The sequence below is a fragment of the Acanthopagrus latus genome, chromosome 7 (genome assembly GCF_904848185.1).
Source record: "Acanthopagrus latus isolate v.2019 chromosome 7, fAcaLat1.1, whole genome shotgun sequence".
NCBI classification, from domain to species: Eukaryota; Metazoa; Chordata; class Actinopteri; order Spariformes; family Sparidae; genus Acanthopagrus; species Acanthopagrus latus.
The window spans coordinates 7,682,130-7,707,269 of NC_051045.1; the positions used below are offsets into that span (position 1 = coordinate 7,682,130).

The window sequence follows — 25,140 nt, forward strand, 5'->3', positions numbered from 1 at the left end:
TAAAAACATTATCAACAGTTTCTCTATCACAATAAAAAAGCAAAAACAAACAAACAGCATCTGTTGTTTACATCAAGAGAAACCTACAAATAGACACGACGCCATACATGTCGAAATGGGGGGGGGGGGGGGGGGGGGGGGTATTTTGTCATAGTTTGTGCCAGCCGGCCGCTTTTATTATGAAAGACTCAGACCGGAAGTGTAAATGTTGTTGATGCTGACGGAGGACGAGCTGCCTGCTGAGCACAACATAACGTTCCTGAACAGAGAGAGAGAGCGGCTTATCTCATCGTATCGTGAGCATGAACGTCCTTGAATTTATCTGAAAAGACGAACAAGTGTGTTGTGGGTCGTCAGTAGGTCGTTTTGATGCTGAGGACTTGTGTCCGCTGTTTTTTTTCAGAGTAGAACAACTTGCCAGTAAAAGCGCCATCTAACGGCGCAGCTAACGGTGATGTTAGCAGTGTTTATAGCTAGTAACGCTGGCTAAAGCGTTTTCCAGCAGCTACGGTTAACCGTGACAGCGGTGGGTGTTTACTTACATTGGGTTTAGCTATGTGGCTTGCACGGCTATGGAGGACAGTCACACGGGATGATGTGAGCATTTGTCAGCCAAACCAACTGACCGCAGCAAGAGAATTAGTGTCTTGACCAGTAGCTACCTGCTAACAACGCATTAACTTGTGCACACGTTACTGTTGCACACCAGTAAAGTACACAGATTCCATACTTGTTTGAGTATCATGTCTGCCGCTATCAGACCGTACAAATCTATTCATTGTTAACAGTACATCAATTCTTCCTGTCTTTATTCCCGCTGATTAGGGAGGGCGGGGATACCATGTGGAAGTCACATGAGCGACGAGGATGAGGCATAAACAACAAGCGGGCAGCTTGAGGAGAGAGCCGCTGCACAGTGCCTGCCGCAGGGAGGGGGTTAGCTGCTGGTAAAGGCCCTGCACAAGCAGCCCCCTGTGTTCTCCGTTTTCTGAACATATGCAATGAACAGCACGACCGAGCCCCCTGCCATCATAGATGGGGATGTGGCAGTCGGTTATGTGTTGGTACCATTTCTCCTCATCACCATCATCGGAGTAGCTGCTGCTGTGGTAAGTGGGTTAGCTGGGTTGGTTGGCACAGACTGACCTACAAAATTAAAAGGCTGTGACAAGCCTGAATTGAGAGATATCACATGATCGTGTCATGCTCTCCATTTTGTCTGTTCCAGGTCATGTACATTCGAAAGAAAAGGAGGTAAGCTTTTTAATCTGTGTGCTTTGTGATCAACTTGATTGCGGCACTCCTGTGTCTCTGTGATTGAATCAGTGTTTAATCTCCTTTATATTGTCTCTCAGAATTGACAGACTCCGTCATCAGCTGCTGCCAGTTTACACATATGATCCTTCAGAAGAACTTAATGAAGCTGAACAAGAAATGTTGTGGAGAGAAGAGGACACAAGGGTATGATGTACCATTACTTTTGACATGTTGACCTGCAAGTGAGACAACGTATGATGCTACTGTTAAGAAGATGTGTGCAATTTCTAAATATAGAGGATTTGAGTAAGCATGCTAGATCTTAACACAGTTAACCACACATTCTGCTGCCTGGTTTTCCCATTGTGTATTTCTTGAAATTGTGTTGTTGTTCTCGGTTGCGCCATTCACTCTAACGACACGGCAGTTCCTCAATTGGTTAGTAACTTCCTCTCACACATAGAAGCAAAGCAACCAAATAAATAGTAGTAGTAGTAGTAGTAGTAGTATAGTAGAAATGTTGCAGGACTTGTTTTATTTGCAAGCCTCAAAATAAAGGCCAGTGGCTTATTTTGGTTCCTGGTGAATGGTCAGATATTTTAGAACCATTAACTGCAACAAATGTTGTAATGTTGAGTTTAAAGAAGGTTCACAAACCAAATAATTTTTAATGGGGCCATGTGGCCAATTTGTTATCTTATGTTTAACCAAAGATGTCTTACCTGCCCTTGAAACTACTCTGATGCCCCATGTGGTACAAAGACTCTGGCAGAAATAGAAAGACATTATTGCCCTAACATTCCCAGAGGATCCAACTCCTAGTCTTGGCCCAAAAGTTGCAAAGACAGCGTTGGCAACATCGATTCAGCCAGCAGCCTGGCTGGTGTCCAGAAACAAAAAGCAACCCAAAAGAATCCCAAATGCGACCTATAAACCCTGATCTCGATGCAATGAAAAGGCATAGTTTAAACACTCTGTTGTATTAATAAGTAGCCAGGTTTTGTGACTTACTGAAGTAGTATAAAGAATGTCGACTTTGAACTGTCGCAGGTCCCATTACTAAGGGGAAACACGTATCAACGTGGAAACGCGACGCCGCTGCTCTCCATCAAGTAAATACCCATCCGTTCACTCCTGCTTCACCTCGTTTTCTGTCACTCTGCCTCTTTGCTTCTTTGCCTCCTCTGTCACTGAGGTTCTTTTTTCGGTTTACTGTACAGATGAACAACCACCTCTACCTGTTTTGGTAGTGCGGTGATGAACAGGCTTCCTTTTGTGTTGTGATTTGACATTTGTTTTTTCAGCCCCATCAGTAGACCAAAAAGCATAAATAAAAAGCTAAACTTAAAATTAACCAGTTATATGCAAAATGTTTTAATTTTTCAGTAGCCACACTGGGCAAAAAGTATTATCTTCAGAATGATAAGTTGAAGCAAAAAAAAAGTTGTCTCTAGCCAGTTTTAATTACATAAATCAAGAGTACTGGCCTGGTTGACTCATGTCAAATATCATGCACTGAGCCATGAGAAACACTAGGTGGCGATAGTGACCAGGGGCAAAGCTCATTGAATTGTACCCCACAGTTGGGAAACCCTTGTTTTCTGAAGAATCTACAAAAATCTGAGTGAAATCATGTTCTCAAATCACAAAACAAAACCCTCTCCTGCAGGATTATTACTTATATCTGGTTTGGTTTGATCAGCTGGGGTTTTGTGATATCTGCCCTTTTAGATTTCTGCCACTATTCCAGTGCATGGAAAGTGTCACAAAGTCAGATGGAACAATTTCATACTCAAGTCATGACCCTGTACAACTGAACTTGCACTCACTACGTTTTATTGTACTTTGCAGATCGTTCAAGGCTGGGCCAGAAGTTACCAACAGCGACGCCCTCTTCTGACCAAAGACGTCAGTGCATGATGATAGTTAACCACAGGAAAGGACATTCGCAGCCATCAGCCACAGAGATCAGTCAATTTTGAAGTCATGTTCAAGACTCCCTTTGTCTGTTTTCTTTGTCTTCACCGCTATTTGCCGTTTTCTTTGATTATATCAACAACAGTCACCATCTTCTTGTTTTTCCCGTTGTCGGTGAAGACTAGTGAGTGACTGTTCATTTGTGTGGTTCTGATGCCAAACCTGTGTGCTTAACAGACACAGTACCTACAACTTATTTATTTGACATTATTTATTCAGACTTTTTACTGTGGTGTTGGGTGACACAAATGACAGTTAAGAAAGGTGGACTGTATCTAAAGATACCTGCTGGCTTAATCTGTTTACTCTCATAGAAAATGTTGTGGCTGACACGGTGGCAGCAGTTATTGTCAATATGGGTTTCAGAAGGCATTTGTACTGAGATTTATTTAGTTCTGCACTTGTTAAAACTTGACAGTCCTGCTGCAGGGTTTGTCTCTTGACATGTTTGTGTGCAGGTTGTTGTGTTTACTAAAAACAGATATGACTTATTTAATGAAATGCAACTTAAGCAGTCGATTTTGGTGACATGACACTGCAGAAAGAGCTTTTAAGTCATTTTTCATATTGATAATGATAGAATAGCCGTCTGGTAAATTTTATTTAGTTTTTTTTTCTTTCTTTTTTTTTGTCAAAAGGACAAACACACACCCTCTTTGGTTCTAATTTCCTCTCAGGATTTAACTAGCTGCCCTACGATCTGGACCTTTTTGTGGTTTAGCCAAGTCCTATGACTCTTATCAATGGCATGAAAAGCCAGTTACGAAGTAAATAACACCAACCTCCGCTCATCTCCGAAATGAGTTGTGACTAGTGCCCTAAATATGTCCTGTCTACAAGGCATGGCACCAGCACAGATTTACCTCAAGCTGAAGAGTTTGTTCAGAAGAATGCCATAGGTCTGACTGTATCAAGCACTCAGGAAACCTCACTTTTTTTTTCTTGATGAATTGCAGCCTTTCCTGATCTTAATTTGCCTTGCCTTTATGAATGTAAACCGAATACAACTTGTACACTGTTCTTATAGGGGAACGTGTATCACAGTTATTGTGAATATACATGTCTTCGACAGATGATGCCTGGACTTTATGCTTTCAGGTATAACATCTGGAGGTGCTTCACAATGAGCATGCACATGGATGTCTGCTGTAGTCCTATCTGGACCCGAAAACATTTTCATGCCAGAACACATTCCTCTAGTCTCTAGTCATCTTGACATCTCATTTTCTACTCATTTACTAGAGGTGAAGTGAATGAACATAAAAACACGGTAGTCAAAATTAAAACTGTACAAATATCCAATCGTATCATATTGATTTGCACTGTTGAACTTGTAATGTGATGCTCTGATTTTAGATTGCACTTGAAAAGTGAAAGAATTACTGATGTAAATAGGACTTTGGCAGAACTGTTATTGACTGCTGCTTTGAGAGAGAATTGACAGGCTCATTTGAACATGTGAACAAATAATACAACTTTGCCTTTTGTGCAGTTACATTTACAGTTAAATTAGCCTGATAGTCATTATGTTGAGACCATTACCAAACACATCACTGACCTACATGTGTACTTGAGCCTTTGGGTGGAAATAAAAGAGGAAATGAAAGAAAAATGACAAAGAAAATTCTCTTTATTGACCATTTCTGATACAAATTGTTGTAGGGCACCATAGAAATATAGACATTGTACATTTATATACGGTGTACATTAAAAAGAATGATCCCATCCTGTTGAGTTTACAGTATATAAATGAACGGATGCAAGTTGTTGGTATGTAAAATGACTGATATTGTTGAAAAGAAAAAAAAAAAAAAGACATGAAATGAGTTGTTGTATGAATATGGTGAGGGTGGCTGTGTGCGGTAGTGCCAAACACACACGACAGCCAACAGAACAGTTAAGTGGAAAGAGCGCCCAGTCTATCACAAACACACAAACATTTGTCCATGAAAATCAGAACCAATATTTCAGTGCACCAGAAGTTTTTTTTTGTTTTTTTATTAAACGGATAAAAACACACCTGCTAATCTACCACAGTCAGCGAACACAGTTGTCAAGCTGACAGGTCTCCCTGACTTGCTTCACACATTTAATTACAACCTGTCTGCAAGCTCCGGTTATGAATGAGCCAAGACGTGCTGCGTATGCACACACAATCACAAACTTGAAAATCTTAGATACCTCATTACAGTCAGGTTAAAAAAAAAAAAAATTAAAAAAAAAAAAAAAAAAAATACACAAACTTTGTAATAAACGACATCTTTCCAACTCATGCCAGAGGTTACATTTTTAAAAACAACAGAAAACCAGTTAAATGCAAATAAATGGTAAAGTAAGCTGTTGAGTGAGGTATGAAATACCAGGCCTTGTATCGCCTGTTTGCAGTTTTCCGGGTTTCGTAACTGAGGTTGTAGCAGCTTAGGTGTGTGGAAAAACCCAGTTAAGTGGACTGTGACCGCGGGTTCCCTGACACTTAGAAATACACAAACACCTTTTTATTTACTTTTTTTTTTTTTTTTTTTTAACCTGTAGCAGACGGCATACAACACACATCGTCCAAAAAAAAAAAAAAAAAAAAAAAAAAAAAGACTAAGAAAAAGTATATTACTGCACTAAGTGATGACGGAAGGACCAAGCTAGGTGAAGCAGTGAGAGCTAGATGGAATGAAGAAAACGCGCAGCCCTGTTGGATAGTAGTGCCACCAACTATCCTCTGTTACAATCAAACTCCTTGTTTGACCAATTTGCGATTTGCCTTTTGCGAGTGATTGAGTGAGCGCTTGGAAACTGAGGACCATGAGAAGACAAAGACGCCAATGTAACAGCATTTGTAAAAGCTCCCTGAAGAAACGACACTGATGCTCTCAGCCTAGAATTCTGCCAACCCTATCCTTAAAAACACACATTATATACCAAAAAAAAAAAAAAAAAAAAAAAAGAATCGAGTTTTATTATATCATGAAAAGCAGCACACTCATGTTTTTAAATGGTATGTAACCCGAAGGAACAAAACAGTAAGTCTGATCAGACTACTCTGATTACTAACGATACACTTTACATCTCCCCCTCTACACGCCGAGGACCGAGAAGGAAGTTTTGAGAAGTAAGTCTAAACTGCACTACAGGAGGTGGGAGGGAGTGAAGGTGGTGAAGGTGTTTCTGCTCTACTGGTTAGAAAGGGGGTAGGAGGTGGAGGGGGTGGGGGCGAAATCAGTTAAGCAGGTTAGAAATGGAAAACACTTCTACCATCAGTCATCTATTCTCATCCTAAACTCTGAAGCTCAACTCCATCTAAAATACGATGCAAAGGATAGGTTAACCACTTCACACAAACACACAAAAGAAAAAAAAACCAAAAAAACAGCAAGTATAGGTAAAATTCACCTTTGTCCAGTACAAAACATGGAGAGGAATCTATATGCCCTACCATCTCAGATGCGGGTACAACAAATAAGTAACATTAAGCAGAGAAAATGTCCTACAAACCATCTTTAGGGGGGGAAAAATGGAAACGTCCAGGCTCCTTTGAGCACACCTTTTGTCCAGTATAAAAGACTTGTGATACCATGACATGTAGAGAAAAGGGCTGTTACCTTTCTTGTAAATTCTTAGATCTATGCTTGAGCAAGGTCCATCGTTCTATCCAGTGCTGTTGCATGATTATTTGTACTGTGTTTAAACCCTCCTTTTGGCAAAGAGGGCTTTGTCGTGAACAGTGGTCATGTGGTGGCACTGGTGTTGGAGATACAGCCCAGTTCTGGTTAACAGTAAGTCAGTATGTTGAGTGAGGTAGCATGCGTTGTGAAATTACTGGTCCTCTTCTTCCTCTTCCTCAGATGATTCCTGGGACGCCTTTTCTTCCTTCTCCTGTGACAGAAAGGGGGGGGGGGGGGAAGTCCAGTCAGGCCTCGACTACGCCCACAAGGAAAATGCTTCTCAAGTGCCATTGACATTCAGCAACAATGGCTGCCTGTGATTCATGTCTCAACGTGACTGTTTTTACTTTTCACAGCCTCCGGGTAACAACATCAAAAAACATAAATGTTATTATGAATGTCTTTGATAAACCACTGCGGCATGAAGAACACCCAGGGGAAGGGTGAGCCATCTGTAGTGAAAAGTGAATCATAGGAGCGGTGACTCACAATGAGGCATCCTGCTTTAGCGCACTCGCCTTTCCTCCTCACACTCAGTCACTCACTACAGCCTGAGATGTTCATTCATAAAAATGAGAGGGATAGTTAGGAGGGTAACTTTGGGTCATTCCTTTCTGTGACTAATTCGATCCAGACTTCTTTCAGAGTACGCCCTAACCACTCATGCACATGACAGAATGTTACTACAAGACCGCAATTTCTTCCTAGATTAAACATGCTTTTCTGACCGGCCGTACACGGAGTGTGGTTGCTCATTTTTACAGTCACCCAAAAAAAAAAAAAAGTTGTGCTGTCATTTAACACCGGTGGAGGAGAAAAATTGTCATGCAGGCTCAGATTTGCCTTCACATGAGCCCTCGGTGCCTGGAGACGTTTATGCGAGACTGCTCTAAATGAACACACAAGAACCAAAATAACTGCGATGAGTAAAAATGACTCGTCTGAGAGGAAGGAGGCAGTCAAGGGAATTAGGAAAATGCAATTTTGCCCTGCAGACAGTCATACCGATCATAATTCAATTGATGAGAGGAATGGTTTAAACAAATGTGAGCACTGTTTGTCCTGGGACTCTTACCTCCTTCTTAGGTCTTCCCCTGCGTTTTGCCCCTTCAGACGGGGCTGCTGCCTTCTGCGAAAAAAAAAAGGAGTAAAAAAATGAAGTTACAGCTTAAAAAATAAAAAAGAAGAAGTGCCATTGGGGCGTGGCAGTGTATTTTGTTGTGATCCTCATGCCTGTTGATCTGTTAAGTTAAATCAGAAGTTCCAGCTGGATTTTCAATTAATTGTCTTTTCTTTTTGTAATTTCATTCAGGTGAGGTGGGAAAATGCCTTGATGACAAGGAGAGGACTTAGGAAAAGAAACGTGCTGCTAAGAGAACCTGACTGCTTTTACATTAGGGCTGCAAGGGAGTATGGGACAAGGGATGATCCGGTTTAACCTTTGCTACAAGAATGGAAGCACTGGAGCACCTTTTCATTGCATTTGGAGACCTCCAACCTGCTCTCAGCTTGGCTGCCAATTACATACTTCCAGGTCATGTCACTCAACTATGACTCCTCTTCAAAAAGACAACATTGGGACTGCAGCCACAGACTTTTCGGGGGTTTATTGCAAAAACATGGAGGTGTAAACAATCTATATCTGCAGAGCTCTGCAGCTATCTGCCTGCAGATGGCGGCAGCAGCTCTGTAATGACACACACGGAAAGGGGGCATTGGGTTCATTGGCTATTATCTGGAAGGCCGACAGGAACTGCACACAGGGCACTCCAGTTCGCTGGCCACCTGGTCTGAGGCTCAGAGACAGCTGGTGGAACTGAGCGGAGACACAAACCCTCTGCAGCTCGGCCCTCGCTGCTAAACCTATATCATACATGCATGCACACTTCCTCTCCCTCTCCCTTTTCCCATACATAGCATAGCGGCGAATACAGAGCGCATGGGGGAGCTGGAGGGCTGGGGCGAGGGAGAAAATCAGTTGTTGCTATGGAGACGACAGGCAGAGAAGAACTAGGGCTGTGTGCTGGGTGGGGGCGGAGGGGTGCTCAGTGTCAGCTTGGAAACAGTCTTGCGGCCTCTGCACCTGCACCACACTGTGCATGACAAGCTGCAGGAAGCTGGAGGACAGGAAGTACAGGGTGAGCATCACTCAGAAAAAAAAAAAAGAAAAAAGTAAGGCAGTAAACCAAGGTCTTTACAATGGGAAACCCTAGCCAGGCTATTTCTGACACCAGGAGGGGAAGCAGCTCAATTGCAGCCAACCGATATATCAAGAGCAACAGCAGGACGTCCTTTTAAGAGGATGAGGTTAGCTACCGTCGAAATGTTCATCAACCGTAAAGGAAATCGAAGGTTAGAAAAGGGGGAAACACTTGCAAGAGAAGATGGGAGGATGGACGCTGCGCACGTCTCGTCATCCCAGCTAAGGATGCACGTTGGCCGTTGCCCAAACGTAAAAAAACGAAACAAAACATGACTTACTTTGCCCTTGCCACTAGTCTTATTTTTGCTGCCCTTCGGCCGTCCTCTGGGCCTCTTTGGAGTCGGGGACCCACTTGGCTCCTGACAATCAAAACAGTAGAGGATAAAGTTAGCACACAACAGAAGAATATCGACATTCTAGCATTTACAGTGTGAATATTTGAATGCGTTTGAATTATAGTCTCAGGCGAGTACGTTATTCAAGGTCAGTGTGGCTGACAGGTGGTCAGCGCCACAGGTTGCCACAGTCTGACCATAGAAGACGGACAAATGTTGGATCACAAATGACTTAAAAACATGTCAGCTGGAGGCTGAAAGTACCAAACATCCGAGTGTAAGGGGGGGAATACCTGAGCTAACATTCAGGGGATTACCATCCCCTCCACAGATGCAAGGTACATTCAATATGAGCCATCTTGTCTGTGTGATAATTTGTGGCCGCGAGCTATGCCATGGCTGACACGTCTCAGGTTGCATTTCTAGAGTGTTTACAACCGCAGCTCATAGCAACCGAGCCATTCGATACTAAAACACAGCGCTCTGAGTGACTGCTTTATGAGCCATTCTGTGCTTCCACTCTGCTGTGTCATCCATTACATGACGAGCAAGAGGTGGGCCGTGCAGAGAGAGGGGGGGTTAAAACCAGTTTAAAGGGGTAGGGTTACAGGTTGCTTACAAACCTGGTGAGACACACGGGAAGTTTGTTGTAGGGTTACTACTTTTACACCGATAAGGCTGATGGTGGGGGGGTGAACAAATGGCCACTGCAGCCATTATCTTGATTCAAAGAGGGGGAGCTTATGACATGGACATGCATGAGCACCTCACCTGCACAGTGATATCTACCTGAGCATCAGCTGGAACAGATGCAGGCTGGACTAAAGAGGCGTGTTTCACGGCTTCTCACAGCAAAACACACGTTCTCTTCGTTGTGTTGTGTTAGTGATGTGATGTGCAGTGTGTAATAGTAAAAACAAATGGAACTGTAACCTACGTCAGTTTCTACCTGCGGCTGCTTACGGGGTCTCCCACGCCCCCTCTTCTCTGTAGCCTCCTTCTCCTTCGGTGAGACTGTCCCCTTGTCGCTCATGTTTGCTTAGCTTTTTTTACAGACCTGGGGGTGGGGGGGATAAATCACACCAGTCAGGGCTTGATGCCGAGGCGAGGCGTCGAGTTCACACACACACACACACACACACATGCAGCACAGAAAAATTTCAACTCAGTGACCGCAAACACAACACGAGCACACACACAAAAATGACCGGGGCTAACCGCGCAACCGGCAGCAGCAGCAGCAGCGACGCGTTCGGCTCAATTAATCCGCATTTATTTTCCAGGAACTATTTCTGTCTCATGTGCGTTACACAAACACTGGCATCAAAAAAATAAATAAAACAAAAATGATTTTTTTTAAAAACCCGGCTCGTATGATATAGCTGGAGCTCCGTAGGCGGTCGCAGGCCTGCACACAGGAAGAAAAAAAACAGAAAACTGCTGAACCCCAACCATGTTTAGAGGCCCGTTGTTGTGGCCTTGCGCAGGGAAAAGCTATCCACTGTCTCCCCGGCGTGTGTGCGTGTGTGCTGCACGCCGGAGCCGCGGCGGAGAGATCCCCCCCTTCTCACCGACAGACCGACCGAACCACCACCGACCCTTCCGACTACACAATGGCCGGTGTTGTGTGCGAGTGTGTGTATGCTCGCCTCGGTGGGTGTTTGCAGGCTACAAAAACGTAGCTGTAGTCTGCGCCCTCTTCTTACAAAAAATTGAAATAAAATAAGGAAGAAGGAGAAAATGCAAAGCGAGGTGCTTCGTTAGCGGCGGTGTCAAAGCGCGAGAGCCCGGGCCAGAGCAACAAAAGACGGGCTCACATTTGAAGCGTGCAGCCTCTCCTCTCTCTCGCGCTCTCTCCGGCCGGAGCTCGAGCTCTGCTATAAAATGCATTATTTTTTCCCCACAAAATAAAATTAAAAAAAAAAAAGCCTCTTCTTCATCTTACCGAGTGTGCTTCGCCCCCCATGCACTCACCTCTATGTGTCGGCTATAACCTCTGCTCTAAATTTAAGACGAAATGTTTCCTTTAAGCCTGGCTGGTTATACCCGGTTAAAAAGCCTTGCGCCGATCTATAGGCTACAGCTTTTATTCGTCAGACAACACACAGCCCGCCCCTTCGAAAATCCCAGCTCATGCAGCCATAGAAGAAAAAAAAAAAAAAATACACACACACTGTTATGAATTGAAATCGAAACAAGACTTTTTTTTTAAAGGAAGAAATAAAAATCTTTCATAATAATAATAATAAAAAATATTTACCAGCAGGTTGTTGGAAGTTTTCGCTCCTCGCGACGTCCTATAAATAGCACGTGTGTCTTGTCTCCCTGCAGATAAAGGGGGGAAAAGGCGCCAGCCAGGAGCAGTTTTGGGGCAATTTAAAGAGCCGCCCTCATGGGAGCCGAAACACTGGAGGGCGGAGATATGATAAATGGGCCACCAACAGTACCAGAGAGAGCTCAACCCCCATCCTCCTCCACCTCCTCCTCCTCATCCTCCTCCCCCTCCTCCTCCTCCACCTACAGGATCCCTTCATATTTCCTTCAGGTTTCATCCAAAAAAAAAGAAAGAAAAAAAAGCATTAAATGTGTTTTTAAAAGTTGCTCCCTGCAGTGGCAGAAATGCTGTGCCGTCATGTGTGCGACGTTTCAGGCATTTGCTCAAAAGGACATACCACATTCTCCACAGTGATGGTGAGTGAACTATGACCTCCCCCAATGTAAACACAAGCCGTTTTTTGGGAGCTCAGAAAAAAGTCATCTCCTGTTACTCTACTCCTTTAAAAAAAAAAAAAAAAAACACCCTTATCTGCAGCAGAGGTATTTGCAGCCTTTACCGGAGGGAGAAAAAGTAGCAATGCCAGGATGTAAAGTAGAGATTTGAAGTTGCAAAGGTTACTAGAGTGCTATTTTGATCTGCTTCGTGCTCTGTTGGCTGGTTTAAAGGATAGGTTCACCCAAAACAATGAAAGTTTGGTCACGAAAAGTGGTAAAGGTAAAGTTTTGCCTCTTGAGCTTCTGCAGCATTCTCCTAAAAAACTGTGGTAGATGCAGACTTGTTTCAAGATGTAAAAGAAATACAACTGAAGAACACATAAAATGGCTCCCTTCAGCTCATCCGGCGAAGTCCCGGAAGCATTGAGATCCAAACTGGAATTGAAAATTCGTCATGTACACCCCTGGCGCGCAGTTGAGTCTGTGCACCCACGTCAGACGGGTGACTGTTTTTTTTAGCTTCGCAGCTACAGTGAAAGATTTTGGCTTTTACATAAAAGGATGCAAATCAGTTTTCAAGTCAGTTTGGCATCTTGGATTGCTGGAGATTATGCCAGATGAACAGAAACTGAGCAATTTTAATCTTTATTTGTGTCATTTTTGTAAGTTTTAAACATGTTCTTCTCTACAGTGGTTGTTGAGAAGGAGAATGCTGCAGCGCTTTTTTTCTTGTGAAGCTCCAGAAATGTTACTTCACCATCGGCACGAACGTGAGTAGACAAAGACAACACTCTCATCTTTGGGTGAATTTATCCTTTAAGCTCATCATATTTTGTACCATCTTCATTTGTAAAGTTGGGTTGCAAGATCGGAAATGTGGTGAAGTATGAAGTACGTACATTTTGTAATTAAAACACAGCTGTTTTGTCATTACAAAATGTACTTACATTTATGTTGCATTTCACAGCTCTTTTGTTGTTTTACAGTGTTTAGTGTGATTTCTATAGCTATAAATAAGAGAAATGAATCAAAATATATCTTTAGCTAGAAAAAGGTACATGAACGCCAGTGTGCAAACAAAACTGTGGGTGAAACAAGCATAGCTGTGGCTTTAATTACCTCGAGTCTTATTGACATTTTACTCAGATTATTTTAAAATATACTCGAGTAAAAGTAAAAGCCACCTTTTTCTTTGTAATTCAAGAAAAAATGTGGACCAGATCTGTTTCTTGTTCCCAAGAATATATATATATTTTTTCAGCACAATGCGGCACTTAGAAGTTCCAGAAGTCTGAACAGAACTAGGTAAGAGTTTTAATGTATTTATGCTGCTCCCTTGGCCTGGAACTGTACGCAGTTAATTAATCAAATTCAGTGTCCCTCCATGCGAGCTGCAGAAACTGTCCTCTCTCTTCTGCCTGCTGATGTTTTCGGAGCAGTGTTTTTTTTTTCTCCTTCTAAAATGAACCCGTCATCCCCCAAAATGAGCCATCGTCATCTGTTGCATACCGCTCCGTCAGGAGATAAAACTGAAGACCAAAACCAGAATCTATTTCTTTTAATCGTTATTTTTATTTTTTTAAGAGGCCGAAAGAGGAAATCTTTTGAAAAAGATGAATCCTTTGTGGCAAAACAGTTTTTCCTGCTTTCCTGTCCTTTGAATTATCTCACGGCCTTTTACGCTTATCTTATGACCCCCCTCAATAGAGTCCTGATCCCCACTGAGGAACTCTCTCTTTCAGAAAGTGTGATAAAATTATTGTTCGTGATTATTTAGTAAGGTGCTGCCGTAGGTCGTTTCAGGGATGGAATCTTTCACTGGATTATAATTCTTTATTTTTTTTATTTTACAGTCTCTGCCTTCCTCTGATTTGTGGGCACATGTTGTCTTCTTCTGTCGCGTCTTATCTCACCATTACTGCCGCCTTATCTCGGTTAGGACATTTTTGAAAACAGATTTTACATCTCAGTGGGGCTTTCACAATAAATGCTAAAATGAAAAAATAAAAAAATACACTTTTTGCTGACTGAAATTCGGACTGAAGAGCGAGCAGAGTTCAGGGGGGGAGAAGAACTTGAATAAACAAAATAAACGGCGCAAAAATGCAAGAATGTTCCTTTGTTTTGACTGTACAGTTGTTTTAATTTCTGCCTCTGGAGAGCATGCCATGACGAAATATTTGCTCTGTGATTGATGTGATTTCTGCTGTTATGGAAGTTCATTCAAGTCCACGATGGAAAGCCACTCAATTTACCCCCATTGTAACTAAATGTAGGGGACATAGTTCATCCCCTGATAGAGGCTCTGGGCTGGTTAGTTGTTGGGGGGGAAAAAAAACTACCTCCAACTCTTCACGCAGAGAGAGATAAACCCTGCTCGGTGTTGATGCGAGGATTTTGCATTTGAAATGGATAAACGTCTGATGTCTAGTGTGGGGTGTGGTGGATACAAGGGAGACAAAACGAGGATAGTCATGAGACACACTAACCAGTGCTCTAATCAAAACACACCTACTGCTACTTTCATGCAAGGGGGTTTCGGATGTAAATGAACTGCCCATCTGGAGCTGATGGGTCCACTACTACGCAATTGAAACCAGATACCGAGAATTTCAGAGTGGTTCGAAAACACAACATCTTTGCTCATCATCTGTGCATGTTCCACCTCTCCTCCGTCTTATGATCATATCAGGATTTTTACCTTTGAATAACTCGACCCCGATGGACCCCCCACCCCCCCGTCGCTGAATTAACATGTCACGTGCAAAGATAGCGGACAGATATCAACACAATGTACGTACATGATGAGAAGAAGCGGGAGTTCTTGGGGAGAGAGGCGATTGGATGGGGCATGAATGGAGAGAGCGCTTTTCTCAATGAGTCCAATGTTCTGCTCAGCATGTGCTTGCCTTGCATGCCACCCCCCCAACACCACCACCACCACCACCACCAGCAGCCCTTCCCTCCCCTCCCCATTTCTCACTCTATTCACTTCCTTCCTCTCTATCTTCCACAACTACTTCAGCCCCATCCCCCACCACCCCTCACACATCTCTGCCATATACCCGGCCCCTCAGTATGTGGATGGAGACAGGCAAATAGGTCCACTGTGTGTGTGTGTGTGTGTGCTGGTGTGAGGAATGTGGTCCCCTCACAACCACTGGCACCACCTGGAGACCGATGAGGGGACTGGATAATGTGACTGATCGGGGATGATGCAAACCAAATGTCGGCATTTTTACATTTAGATGTGAAGCGAGACAGTTGGTTGCGAAAGCCGCAGGAACCGAGGGCAGCAACTGGAATCTGATAACGGATCAGAACGGGGTTTCATACAGCGGGGCGGCTCATACGTCAAGAGGACGGTCTTTAAGTTTCAGAGTATAATTTTGCAAATTCATGTTCAAAACTAAAATCGTACTCATCATTTTTATTTATTCATTTTTCCTCTTGCTTAAAGGTGCATTACGTAGTGTTGGGGAAGAAATTTAAATCAGAGGAGAAAGATCTTCATTGACTGATTTTTTTCTTTTAATGCTTACACAATTTAATTCCTTTTTAATGACTGAGTGAAACTGAGTAACACAAAGTGGCTTTAAAGGACAATTTCATGCTGTTTTATTTTGTTTACATTTGGCGGACCCTGCCACTTTCCAGCTTCAAACAAAGTTCTGGGGGACCTATTTCCCTCTGAACGCAGCTTGTTTATTCAGCTATAGAACAAATAAATGTTTGAGTTCGTATCATTACCTCATTAGCATTGTAAATAGTAAAATTACGAGTTCAAACTACGCAGCGCCCTGTTTAACTTTGGTCGTCCCCAACTCACAAAGAGCTGAGTATCACGCCTGTCCAGATATATGGGTCATGTCAGCAATTTGAATTCAAACTGCTTCCGACTATGTGGCTCTCAAGAACAGAATAATCTGACAGGATGCAACTGAAAGCCCTTGGAAATTGTTGCCTTATCAGAAAAGTGTCGCGAGGTGAGAACTTTGTTGAAATGAAGTCGTTTGTTTAAGCATTTCGACGGAATTCCATTCTCTGTCTACTGTGTGAAAATCTTTTTTTTCCCGCTCACTGTATTCACTTAATTTGCCTCTTGAGATTTTAATTGTATTGACGCTATGCGAAATAAGAATACGGCCCCTTTGTCGCGGACTAATGAATAAATGTTTGCTGCGCTGGAATGACCGGGTCAACCTGTGGCACAAAAGGAGCCCACCAAACAAACCGGCGAGTCGGTTTGAATTTAAATGCTAATCAAATCTAACAAGAGACAAACACTTCCACATCAGACGGCCGTCTTCACAGCCGTCTCCTGGCTCATGAACTCCGCAGCAGCTCAGGGCAGACAGAATCCTATTAACCACTGGGGGGGTCTTGGCCCACTTTGGCATGCTAACCCATCCCCCCACCTATGTCCTCCTGCCCTTTTTTTCCCCTCCTCCTCCTCCTCCTCCTATATGCTCATCCGTCTTCCCCCCTCCAGCACGCTCTCCAGCTCATTCTAGCAATCCATTTTTAGGCGCTGTGTAAACCGCAAAAGAGTGCTGCAGCCAAACCAACTAACAGATGTGGACAAAACATCCTATTCCTGCCTGCGCCTGGGTTTCCCCCTTGCCTCTGCTGCTGTTGGCCCTGGATGAGCCTGAACATGACTAACACACACATACACACACGCCACTCACATCCTCCCCTCTCGTCCTCTAAAGAGGAGATGAAGGGAGGGGGGGGGAAAAAAAGAAAAAGAGGGGAGAAACGGAGCAGGAGAGAGAGAGAGAGAGAAAATCCACCGGGAGGGGAGAGGAAAAGTGTGGGAGCAGTTGAAAGGCAAGGTGGGCGGAGATGGGAATATGTGTGTGGGTGTCTTTTATACTTCTGCGAGGGGGCGGATGGAGGTTAGTGGGCGGGGGATGGGGCCCCGGCTGATTCAGCGCGCTCATGAGTAGTATCTGACTCACACAAACACAGGAAGTAGCGCGTGCTGCTTGTTTAGTGAAACACAGCACTGTATTTATGCGATACTCCTATAAGCGGAGGGATAATAGGAGCTCCTACACTACCTAATTTCACCTCCGTACGTCGGTCACTGAGTCAACGCTCCACTCTCCCTTTTTCTCAAATAGTTTCATTTCCACATCCTGAGATTTTTGGACCGGGATCCGGCGGGTGCATCAGTCATACTGTGACTCAAGCTTGTGAAATTTTTTAAGGGGTGAAAACAGTGCCATATTTGAGACTTCCTTTGGCAACAACCGCCTTCACATGCCAAGAGGTCTCTCATTTTATGCTTTATTTTCATTTTATTGTTGTTGTATTAGAATACCTTGGACCGAATGTATAAACGCTAAAGCTCAGATTCTTCTTTCTTAACTCATTAAAGTCATAAAATCTAATTCATTCTGTATTTTATTGTCGAGAATCAGGCGCAAACTCAAGATATACAACACTGTCCAGCGCTTCAAACATTATTACCATAAAATCTATTCATACCTGAAGGCGAATCCTTCATGCCTCCACAGGGAGGTCGGAGGTCAGGGTCAGCCTCAGTGCAGCACTGCTCAGGCTGATTTGATGAATTATGTATACTCATAATATTAAATGTATGCTTTTCTTTTTTTTTTTTTTTAAATGTGTCACGGTAGTCCTTCATTAAAATAAAGGTCCCTTTTCATGTCCTCAGGTTGAACTGCTCGAGGACCTGTCGCTGCACAGTGAGTGTCAGTAATCATGGTTAATACAGAGCAGTCTGCTCTCCATACCAATAGGTGGCAGACAGAGATTAGTTTCTGCGGGCCAACACCATGTGACCATCTTTGAGTAATACCTCCATCTTGTGGCAGTACTTGCACATGAGCAGCTCTTCTGTCTCAAGTGAGAAGATACTTCCCTCTAAACTGTTTCATACCTCTTATTTAAAAGACAGAGCGGGGGGAGAAAAAAAAAGTTATTCTCCTCGCTCTGCCACCGCCCACTGTAAACACATTGTCTCTGGAGACATTCACGCATCTCTGGTGAAGTGTCGTCCTGCTCGTGTTCATACCTCTCCACATGTCTCCACTCTGGTTGTCAAAGATGTCTCCTGGCAGCTGAGCACATTAGCGACTGTGCCCAGCAGAGGGTAGTCTCAACCCGAGGAAATCTGCTGATTCCTCACCTGAGTCTGTGATGGAGCTGGTTCTCTGCCACTGAGAATATAAAAGACGATGCAGTCAACAGGAATTTATACGTCGAGATCGGTGACACGATGTGGCTCCAAGTCAACACAGCCAACTTCAAAACAATTAACTAGAGTTTGCTGATTTCAAAGGATGGCCGTGTCAAGGAGCACAGTCTCGCAGGTGTCTCCCGTTTCCTCATGAATTCTAATAAAATATAAAATATATCGCCCGGCCTGATATAAAGTCTGCCCTCCAGAAATGACGATCTTTGGCAGCCAAATTAAGTCGCTGCTTAATTCAACCGACCCTCGTCAGTTCTAAATCTAACTTAAGGGGAGGTAGCGGAGGAGCTCTGTCCCTCTGACGGATGAGCGTGTGTTCAGGGCGGATGGGACGGGTAATGGATGAGAGTCACCTTGGTGATGGTGCATCTGGAGTTTTAGAATTCACGCTACCCCTCTCCGTCTTACCTGATTGATCAAAAGGGAAGGGGCCCGCCTGCCCTATTCGGGGCCTGTCACATCCCTGCCTGGCAGCTGCATTCCCCCGGGGGAAGGCGGCTGGCCTGGGCTGCATCTGTGCTGGTTACTTTAAGAAGCGGTCTGAGCACAGTTTTATCGCTGGGTTTTTTATTTCCATCGGGAATGGAGAGCAGATTCTCTCAGCAGAGTGCTGATGTAATGACCACGACAACAAATAAGCGCCAGGCTTTACAGTTGGGGATAAAATGGTTTACAAACAAAAAAAAAAAAGGCGCCAGGCTCAGCTGCAAAGCTGAGTCACCCCAGGATTTGTCTTATTTATTGCATTTTGACTGGCATTCCCCTGTCAGGCAAATTGGAATCGGAAGTATCCGTGTGCTACACAATCTAAACACTATCATTATATTCAAAGAGCTACTCCAGCAATGTGTCACTTCCTTCAAGTTAGGGGGAAAAGATTGTATGTTATATGTGAAATTGATTAAATGCCCCTTTAATTTCCTAATTTAAAAAAGTGCTGATTTAGCATTTTAGTACTAAGAATTGGTGCAGAGGAGCAAACTACACATAGACTTTGGTCAGATCTGAATCATTTTCATCCTTTTACATCTCTCACATTCTTTTCCATGTGTCAAATCTGTTTCTGACGTGACTCACATATTATGACTGACTATCGTTTCCTTGGTTTTGTAATATTTGTAGTATATACTCTATGAATTATAGTCTGTTTTGTATGTTCCCAAATTAACAAAACCTGGCGCTTACAATACCCACAATGCAACGTGACTGCCAGCCGTTTGGTCGGCGATGCAGTGGCACCATCCTAGAAGTGGCTATTGTAGTCTTGAGCTGCCGGTCTCGATCAGAGATGAGGGCCACAGAAGTCTGGTACACTCACTTCCTCCAAACCCTCAGACTTATAAAATGTTCAGACTTGCAGCGTTCAGCCCCGACCAACACTGCCTCAGGTGGCAATTTGTAAGACTCTGCGCAGCACTCTCGGGAGCCCCAAAAGGCTGTCTACAACTTTTTTTTTTTTTCACATTTGCACTTGTCCGCCCCAAGACCTGTAAACAGACTTTGATGTGTAAAAATCCTTGGAGGCCCTATTTAAACCAATACGATGGATGCGTCTGGTAAATACACCTGATTTCCTTTGTCCTCTTTTTTTTTTTTTTTGCATCTAGACAGGTTTGGAAGAGGAGGTAGGGGGGCAGCTTTTCAGATAAGCAGAATGTACTCGGAGCCTGCCATCCAGCTGTTGCTGCCGGGGGAGTCCCATCGTGGTGTCTGGAGTAATATCGGTTGACTGATCCCCTGTCTGACACCAGGATGTCCGTCTCTGGCCTTGACCACATCGCAGTGTTCGGTGTCCTGCGCGTGCGGGTGTCGGATAACCACCTATTGATGAATGATTTGAGCTGCTGAAGACGGACTGAGGCGCTGCCACCCGCAGGGGTCTAGGTGAGACGGATGGGCCCATTTGTAATGCAGAGGGGGGCCCACAGCTGCATTAAGTATTAAAGTGTGGTTATCTCAGGGTAATGGCGCGCCAGCAGCATTGAAACTGACTACGGAGAGAGAGAAGGTGTAATCCTAATGTTGATGCATGGGGCCATGAGTCCATTCTCCAATCTGACTGATTATCTGTACAATGTGACACATGGTTTAACAGGTAAACAAGTGAAAACAGTGAAATCTGGCATTTAACTATTGTGTGGGTGAGACATTACAATATATAATAACAGCGATCACATGCCTGACTCTCACCTAATGGGACGCTACACCTTTAAACTCTAAATGAGTCTTTAAACCCTGAATGCCAAGTGCTATTTGCTCATGCTTTTCCTTTACAAACCGATTCAATTAAGACTCGTCACAGTCGGTTACTCCACCTGTAGAGGATGTCTTTTTCTTCATCACACACATACACACACACACACACACACACACACACACACACACACACACTTTCCCTCTACCTCTGTCGGACCGAATAATCCTAACCTCAGATAAAAACAAAGCTTGCCACAGTGGTGCGGCCTGCCAACAAGCCTAAAAAATGATATATTTACCACCGGTCGGCCTCAAAGCATGGATATTAAATGAAAGAGGAGCCGTGAAGTTGGGAGGGCCACTAACGTCTGAGGGGGCTTCACCTCTGGCCGGCTCAGCTGTTTGTTTTTTTTTTTATTTTTACCTCCCAGCAGGCTCTGTGAGGGAGTTCACCTGTTAAACTTTCCTACAGATTGTCGATATCTTTATCCGTTCTCCTGCTTTTTGTTACCTGTTTCGAGCACGGCGAAAGGAGGGAGGATTGATTCCACTGTAGCCCCCCCACCCCCTTCCCATTTTGTCACCCCGAAGTCTGTCTTGTAAATGTGCCCTCGGAGTCGATTGGCCTGAGGGATGGAGGAGTGCAGGCAGTCGCTGGGTGCAGGAGTGAGCCATCCATCGTTCGTACCTGGGAGGTGGCGGGGGTGCAGGGCGACGTTCCACCTGCCTGCTGAATAAATCATCGGCTAGTCCATTCTGCAGCTGCAGTCCAATTAACCAAAGGGGACCCGGTGAATGCAGTTAGGAGGTATGATTAATTACACGGCACTGACAATACACACCAAAGCTCACAGTTTCCCAAAGGGCACACACCGAGCATGGCTTTACTTTGCAGATTTTTAGCTTCCTTTTGAAGTATTGTCTGGAAAGTACAATGTTATTATTGGAAGTTTTTTTTTTCTATGATTTTGCTGGCAAACAGAAGCTAATTAAGTCTGTATCTGACGCCTGAGAGCGGTTGGATCTCTCACACACCCACAAACAAGCATGTATATATATATATGTATATATATATATATATATATATGTATATATATATATATATATGTATATATATATATATATATATATATATATACACACACATATAAATATAAATCATGCGCAACAGTATCAAACGTAGACTTGTTGCAAAGCTGGATATCAACCGACCAAATGTATAATTAAAAAGCGCAGGAGATTTTCAACTCTTCGACGGCCACGGCGGCCTCTGATGGTAATTTACAGTGCAATTATTAAACCCACCACAAAGCTCTTCGTCTAACTACCCCGGCTCATTTGAATAGTTCCTTTAATTGAACATAAAAAGGCAGAGTGGAAGGTGGAAGGGAAAGGTTAATGGCACTGACACAAAGGGCAGACAGCAGAGGAAGTCTCGCCTTAAGTGTCACATCCTGCTTTCATCACAGCCCCATACAAGGAGCCAATTAGAGCTCGGCGAGTAATTAAGCCAACTCCGGCGGCCTGAGCTCTGGCCCTCGCTTTTTCTGAGGGGATTAAAGCCTCTCTCCTAGACAACTGCTGGTAATGGCCTCCATCCTTCTATCAACGGTTTGCTCTCGCTGACGTTTGACTGCTGCCACATCCAATAGAAAGGTCACAGAGGATGTAACAAATGAGAATAGAGGAAAGGAGAGACAGGTAAGTAATTGGAGGAGGGTTTGGTCAATGGGAGAGAGACTCTCCCAGCCGTTGTTTACTCTCTACCAATCCTCATCCGCAGCGCGGAAGATAACAAACTACCCCTCTCTGCTTTTAGAAAATAGTTTTGCAAATTGTCCGGGGCGACAGCAACGGGAGGAGGGCGAACGTGGACGTGACATTTTCAGCCAACGTCAGTTTAAAGGTTACACTCGCTTTCAAAGCCAGAACTCTCTTCTCCTCTCTTCTCTGTTTAAGGTATTTCTCAGAGAGATGTAGCGTTTCTACGTGTCTTCAAGTTCAAGTTCATTATTCATAGTTTGGAGGAAGCTGCTACCTTTCCAGCTTCAAACAGTCCTCTGAGAACCCTATTTTCCTACAGCTTGTTTATTCAGTTATGGAAAAAGACTAATACTTCTGAGTTTGTATTATTACCTCATATTACCAATTCTGAGTTGGAATTTCTTCTCCAAAACTACATAATGCCCCTTTAACATCCAAAGGACTAATTAATCAGCTTGTTTGTTTGATTTAAAAATCAACCTACTCGCCGTTGTTCTTGTGCTCTGGTTAGGTTTATGCAAAGAACCCACCCATAAACACAGCAGAAGACGTCCCTCAGAATTGTCCTCGGAACTTGCCTGATAAATGTCCCGAAGTCTCCTTAAAAACATCCAGTGGTGTCGCGCTTACAAGTGTGTAAATGTGATGGTCGCTCATCACAAATATCCTGCAGTTTGACACTTACAAATGTTGAAACTCAGGGTCGAACTGCTGGCTTGGATCGTTCCAGCTTAACTCCCGCCCACATCTCCTTCACCTCGGGACGCATTTCAATACGATGTGTTTCAATGTATGAAAGTGCATCATAGTTGTTGCAGAAACATTAACTTCCTGACATTTTATTCCAGTGACTGGTCCGTTTAAAAGAAATATTCTTTTTTTTAAATACATTTTACCTTCAGGAGCATGAACAGATTTTGGACTGAGCAGAACTTTGCTTTACCAATGTCATTTTTTACTTTCATGCGATTATTTATATTCATGAGCCTGGAAAATACTCGCCGCCTGTTAGCGGAGCCTCCATAATTCATGTTCAAGCGACCCCTTAACTGTTTGCAGGACGCATAGCGGCGAGGCAGTGGATCTGTTTTTGCAGTTATGTAAAATTAATAACTTTGTATGATGATGGTGAAATTAAATAGACATCTTCTGCTTCATAACCAACTCCTTGCGGTGCATTTAACGATGATTAAACTACAAACTCACCGAAAGTGATCACCTGACTGCAGTTTTTCTGTCCTATTGAGCTGTTTTGGTTTTACCTGTTCTAACTTTAATGCTTCCTGTTGTTGTTTTCAGGTTGTCCCAGCAGCTATTTTCCCCCAAATTGCCTGAATTCATGTCTGCCTCCCTCTGTTATCACTGTGCAGAATGACCTTACGATCACAGAGCTCTTCAGGGGGGCCTCTACCTGCCCTGACACAGAGAGCCTTGGATTGTTTGGCTGAATGGGGACAGACAACAAATAGAGCTGAGACCGTGGGTGCGTTACTCGAGCGCCAGGAGAGAGGTTTTGCTTAGGAGACCGGTCAGAGTTCAGATATAATCTGATTTGTTTTGGGACGTCCACATCAAGCGCATGCTCTCAAAGACACAGACCGAGGATCAGTTACCTCAGTGTCGCCAAAAGAGCCGGTCTCCCGCATGACGTTCTAAAACAAATACACCTGACCTTCATTCGTCCAGTCCTTCAGTACGCCAGCCCAGTTTGCGGAGGGTGACAGACGGCCTCTCCGAGGAGCTGGAGAGGGTACAAGAAAAGGATGCTGCAGGATCATCGGCGTTCCGACATCTTTCGGTCTGTCACTGGGTTAGAGGTGTGTGGAGGCCCCCCTGTGCAACGCCACCGTTAAACTCAATGACAACACATGCTTTCTGCACGAGGGGATTTCAGCGTGCCAACAAGCAGAAACAAAAGACTTTTTCTTTATTTCTTGTGCTTAAACTGTTTTTAAATCAGATATTTATTTCATGGTGTTTGATGTTGGTTGTTATTATGTTTGACATATTACAGTTTTCCTCTGTTTTCATTCTGTCCGACGCCACCTCGTCAACACTTAGATAAATGGAGCTTGAATAAGTTTTGAATAACAACCACTTCTTGACAGATTTACTGTGACAACTTTCAGAGATGATAAAATGCCAATATGCCAAAAGACCCAAAACAATAAACAATTAATTGTTTGACATTTTAAGGAAAGGAATAGTTTGACATTTATTTAGTTTTTCGTTTCACATCATGGAAATTATAACAAACTGCAGACAGAGGGAAACAGCCAGCATGGCTGCCCAAACGTAATAAACAAGTCCACCTATCATATATTGGTAAGCCAATTTTATTGACTTGATGATCTATTACAGGTATATACTGTCGGTCTCGGCGTATATGTTGCCTGATATGCAGCAATATGAATGTTATTTGATTGATGATTGTTACATGGAAAACAATGCTTGGGGTTATTTAAAGTATCACTGATTGATTCCTGGTGAAGTTTGTTGTGTTTCAACACTGATTAAGTTTCATGTTAAACTGGAAAAGTATCCTGCCACTGTCAGTGAAGTGTTTCTTAACCAAATCTGAGGGATCATTGCTAAAAAGGTTTGACTGTTGGCCAACATATCGTGTTGGAATTGATTGACAATTTCAAGCCAAGCCGTTTCCAGTCGTTATGGCAAACTACTTCTAGACATTTCCTTAGTTTGAGCTATACTTGGGTGAATGTTTTATGAACAAGAATTGTTTTTCTTATCACCTGCAGTGGATGGATGTCACATCTGACTCATGAATGCAGCACATCACAGACACAGGTAACT

At 43.5% G+C, this 25,140-nt stretch overlaps 2 protein-coding genes and 1 long non-coding RNA gene across 13 annotated transcripts; 2 read left to right on the plus strand and 1 right to left on the minus strand.

The window, feature by feature from the left end:
- Window positions 1-164: 164 nt before the first annotated feature.
- On the plus strand, window positions 165-5,048 carry LOC119022916 (small integral membrane protein 29-like). Of its 4 annotated transcripts, none has more exons than XM_037104374.1 (6): window positions 165-296; window positions 826-1,109; window positions 1,229-1,254; window positions 1,356-1,461; window positions 2,308-2,369; window positions 3,109-5,048. In XM_037104374.1, exons 2-6 carry the CDS (start codon window positions 1,002-1,004, stop codon window positions 3,155-3,157), a joined length of 351 nt encoding a protein of 116 aa, XP_036960269.1. In that variant the 5' UTR covers window positions 165-296; window positions 826-1,001; the 3' UTR covers window positions 3,158-5,048. The 4 variants fall into 4 exon arrangements, with proteins under 4 accessions (XP_036960269.1, XP_036960270.1, XP_036960271.1 ...); XM_037104375.1 differs by having other exon boundaries at window positions 201-338; XM_037104376.1 differs by lacking the exon at window positions 165-296 and adding an exon at window positions 353-597.
- Window positions 5,030-11,836, minus strand: hmga1a (high mobility group AT-hook 1a). 8 transcript variants are annotated; one of them, XM_037104383.1, is made up of 5 exons: window positions 11,689-11,836; window positions 10,378-10,485; window positions 9,372-9,452; window positions 7,966-8,019; window positions 5,030-7,101 (listed from the first exon to the last, which is right to left on the minus strand). In XM_037104383.1, exons 2-5 carry the CDS (start codon window positions 10,459-10,461, stop codon window positions 7,042-7,044), a joined length of 279 nt encoding a protein of 92 aa, XP_036960278.1. In that variant the 5' UTR covers window positions 10,462-10,485; window positions 11,689-11,836; the 3' UTR covers window positions 5,030-7,041. The 8 variants fall into 8 exon arrangements, with proteins under 8 accessions (XP_036960278.1, XP_036960274.1, XP_036960277.1 ...); XM_037104379.1 differs by having other exon boundaries at window positions 10,366-10,485; window positions 11,689-11,823; XM_037104382.1 differs by lacking the exon at window positions 11,689-11,836 and adding an exon at window positions 11,403-11,544.
- Window positions 8,895-20,466, plus strand: LOC119022919. Its single transcript, XR_005076125.1, has 4 exons — window positions 8,895-9,028; window positions 11,760-12,119; window positions 12,832-12,910; window positions 19,978-20,466. It is a non-coding gene; the product is annotated as an uncharacterized LOC119022919 (long non-coding RNA).
- The last annotated feature ends 4,674 nt before the right edge of the window (window positions 20,467-25,140 follow it).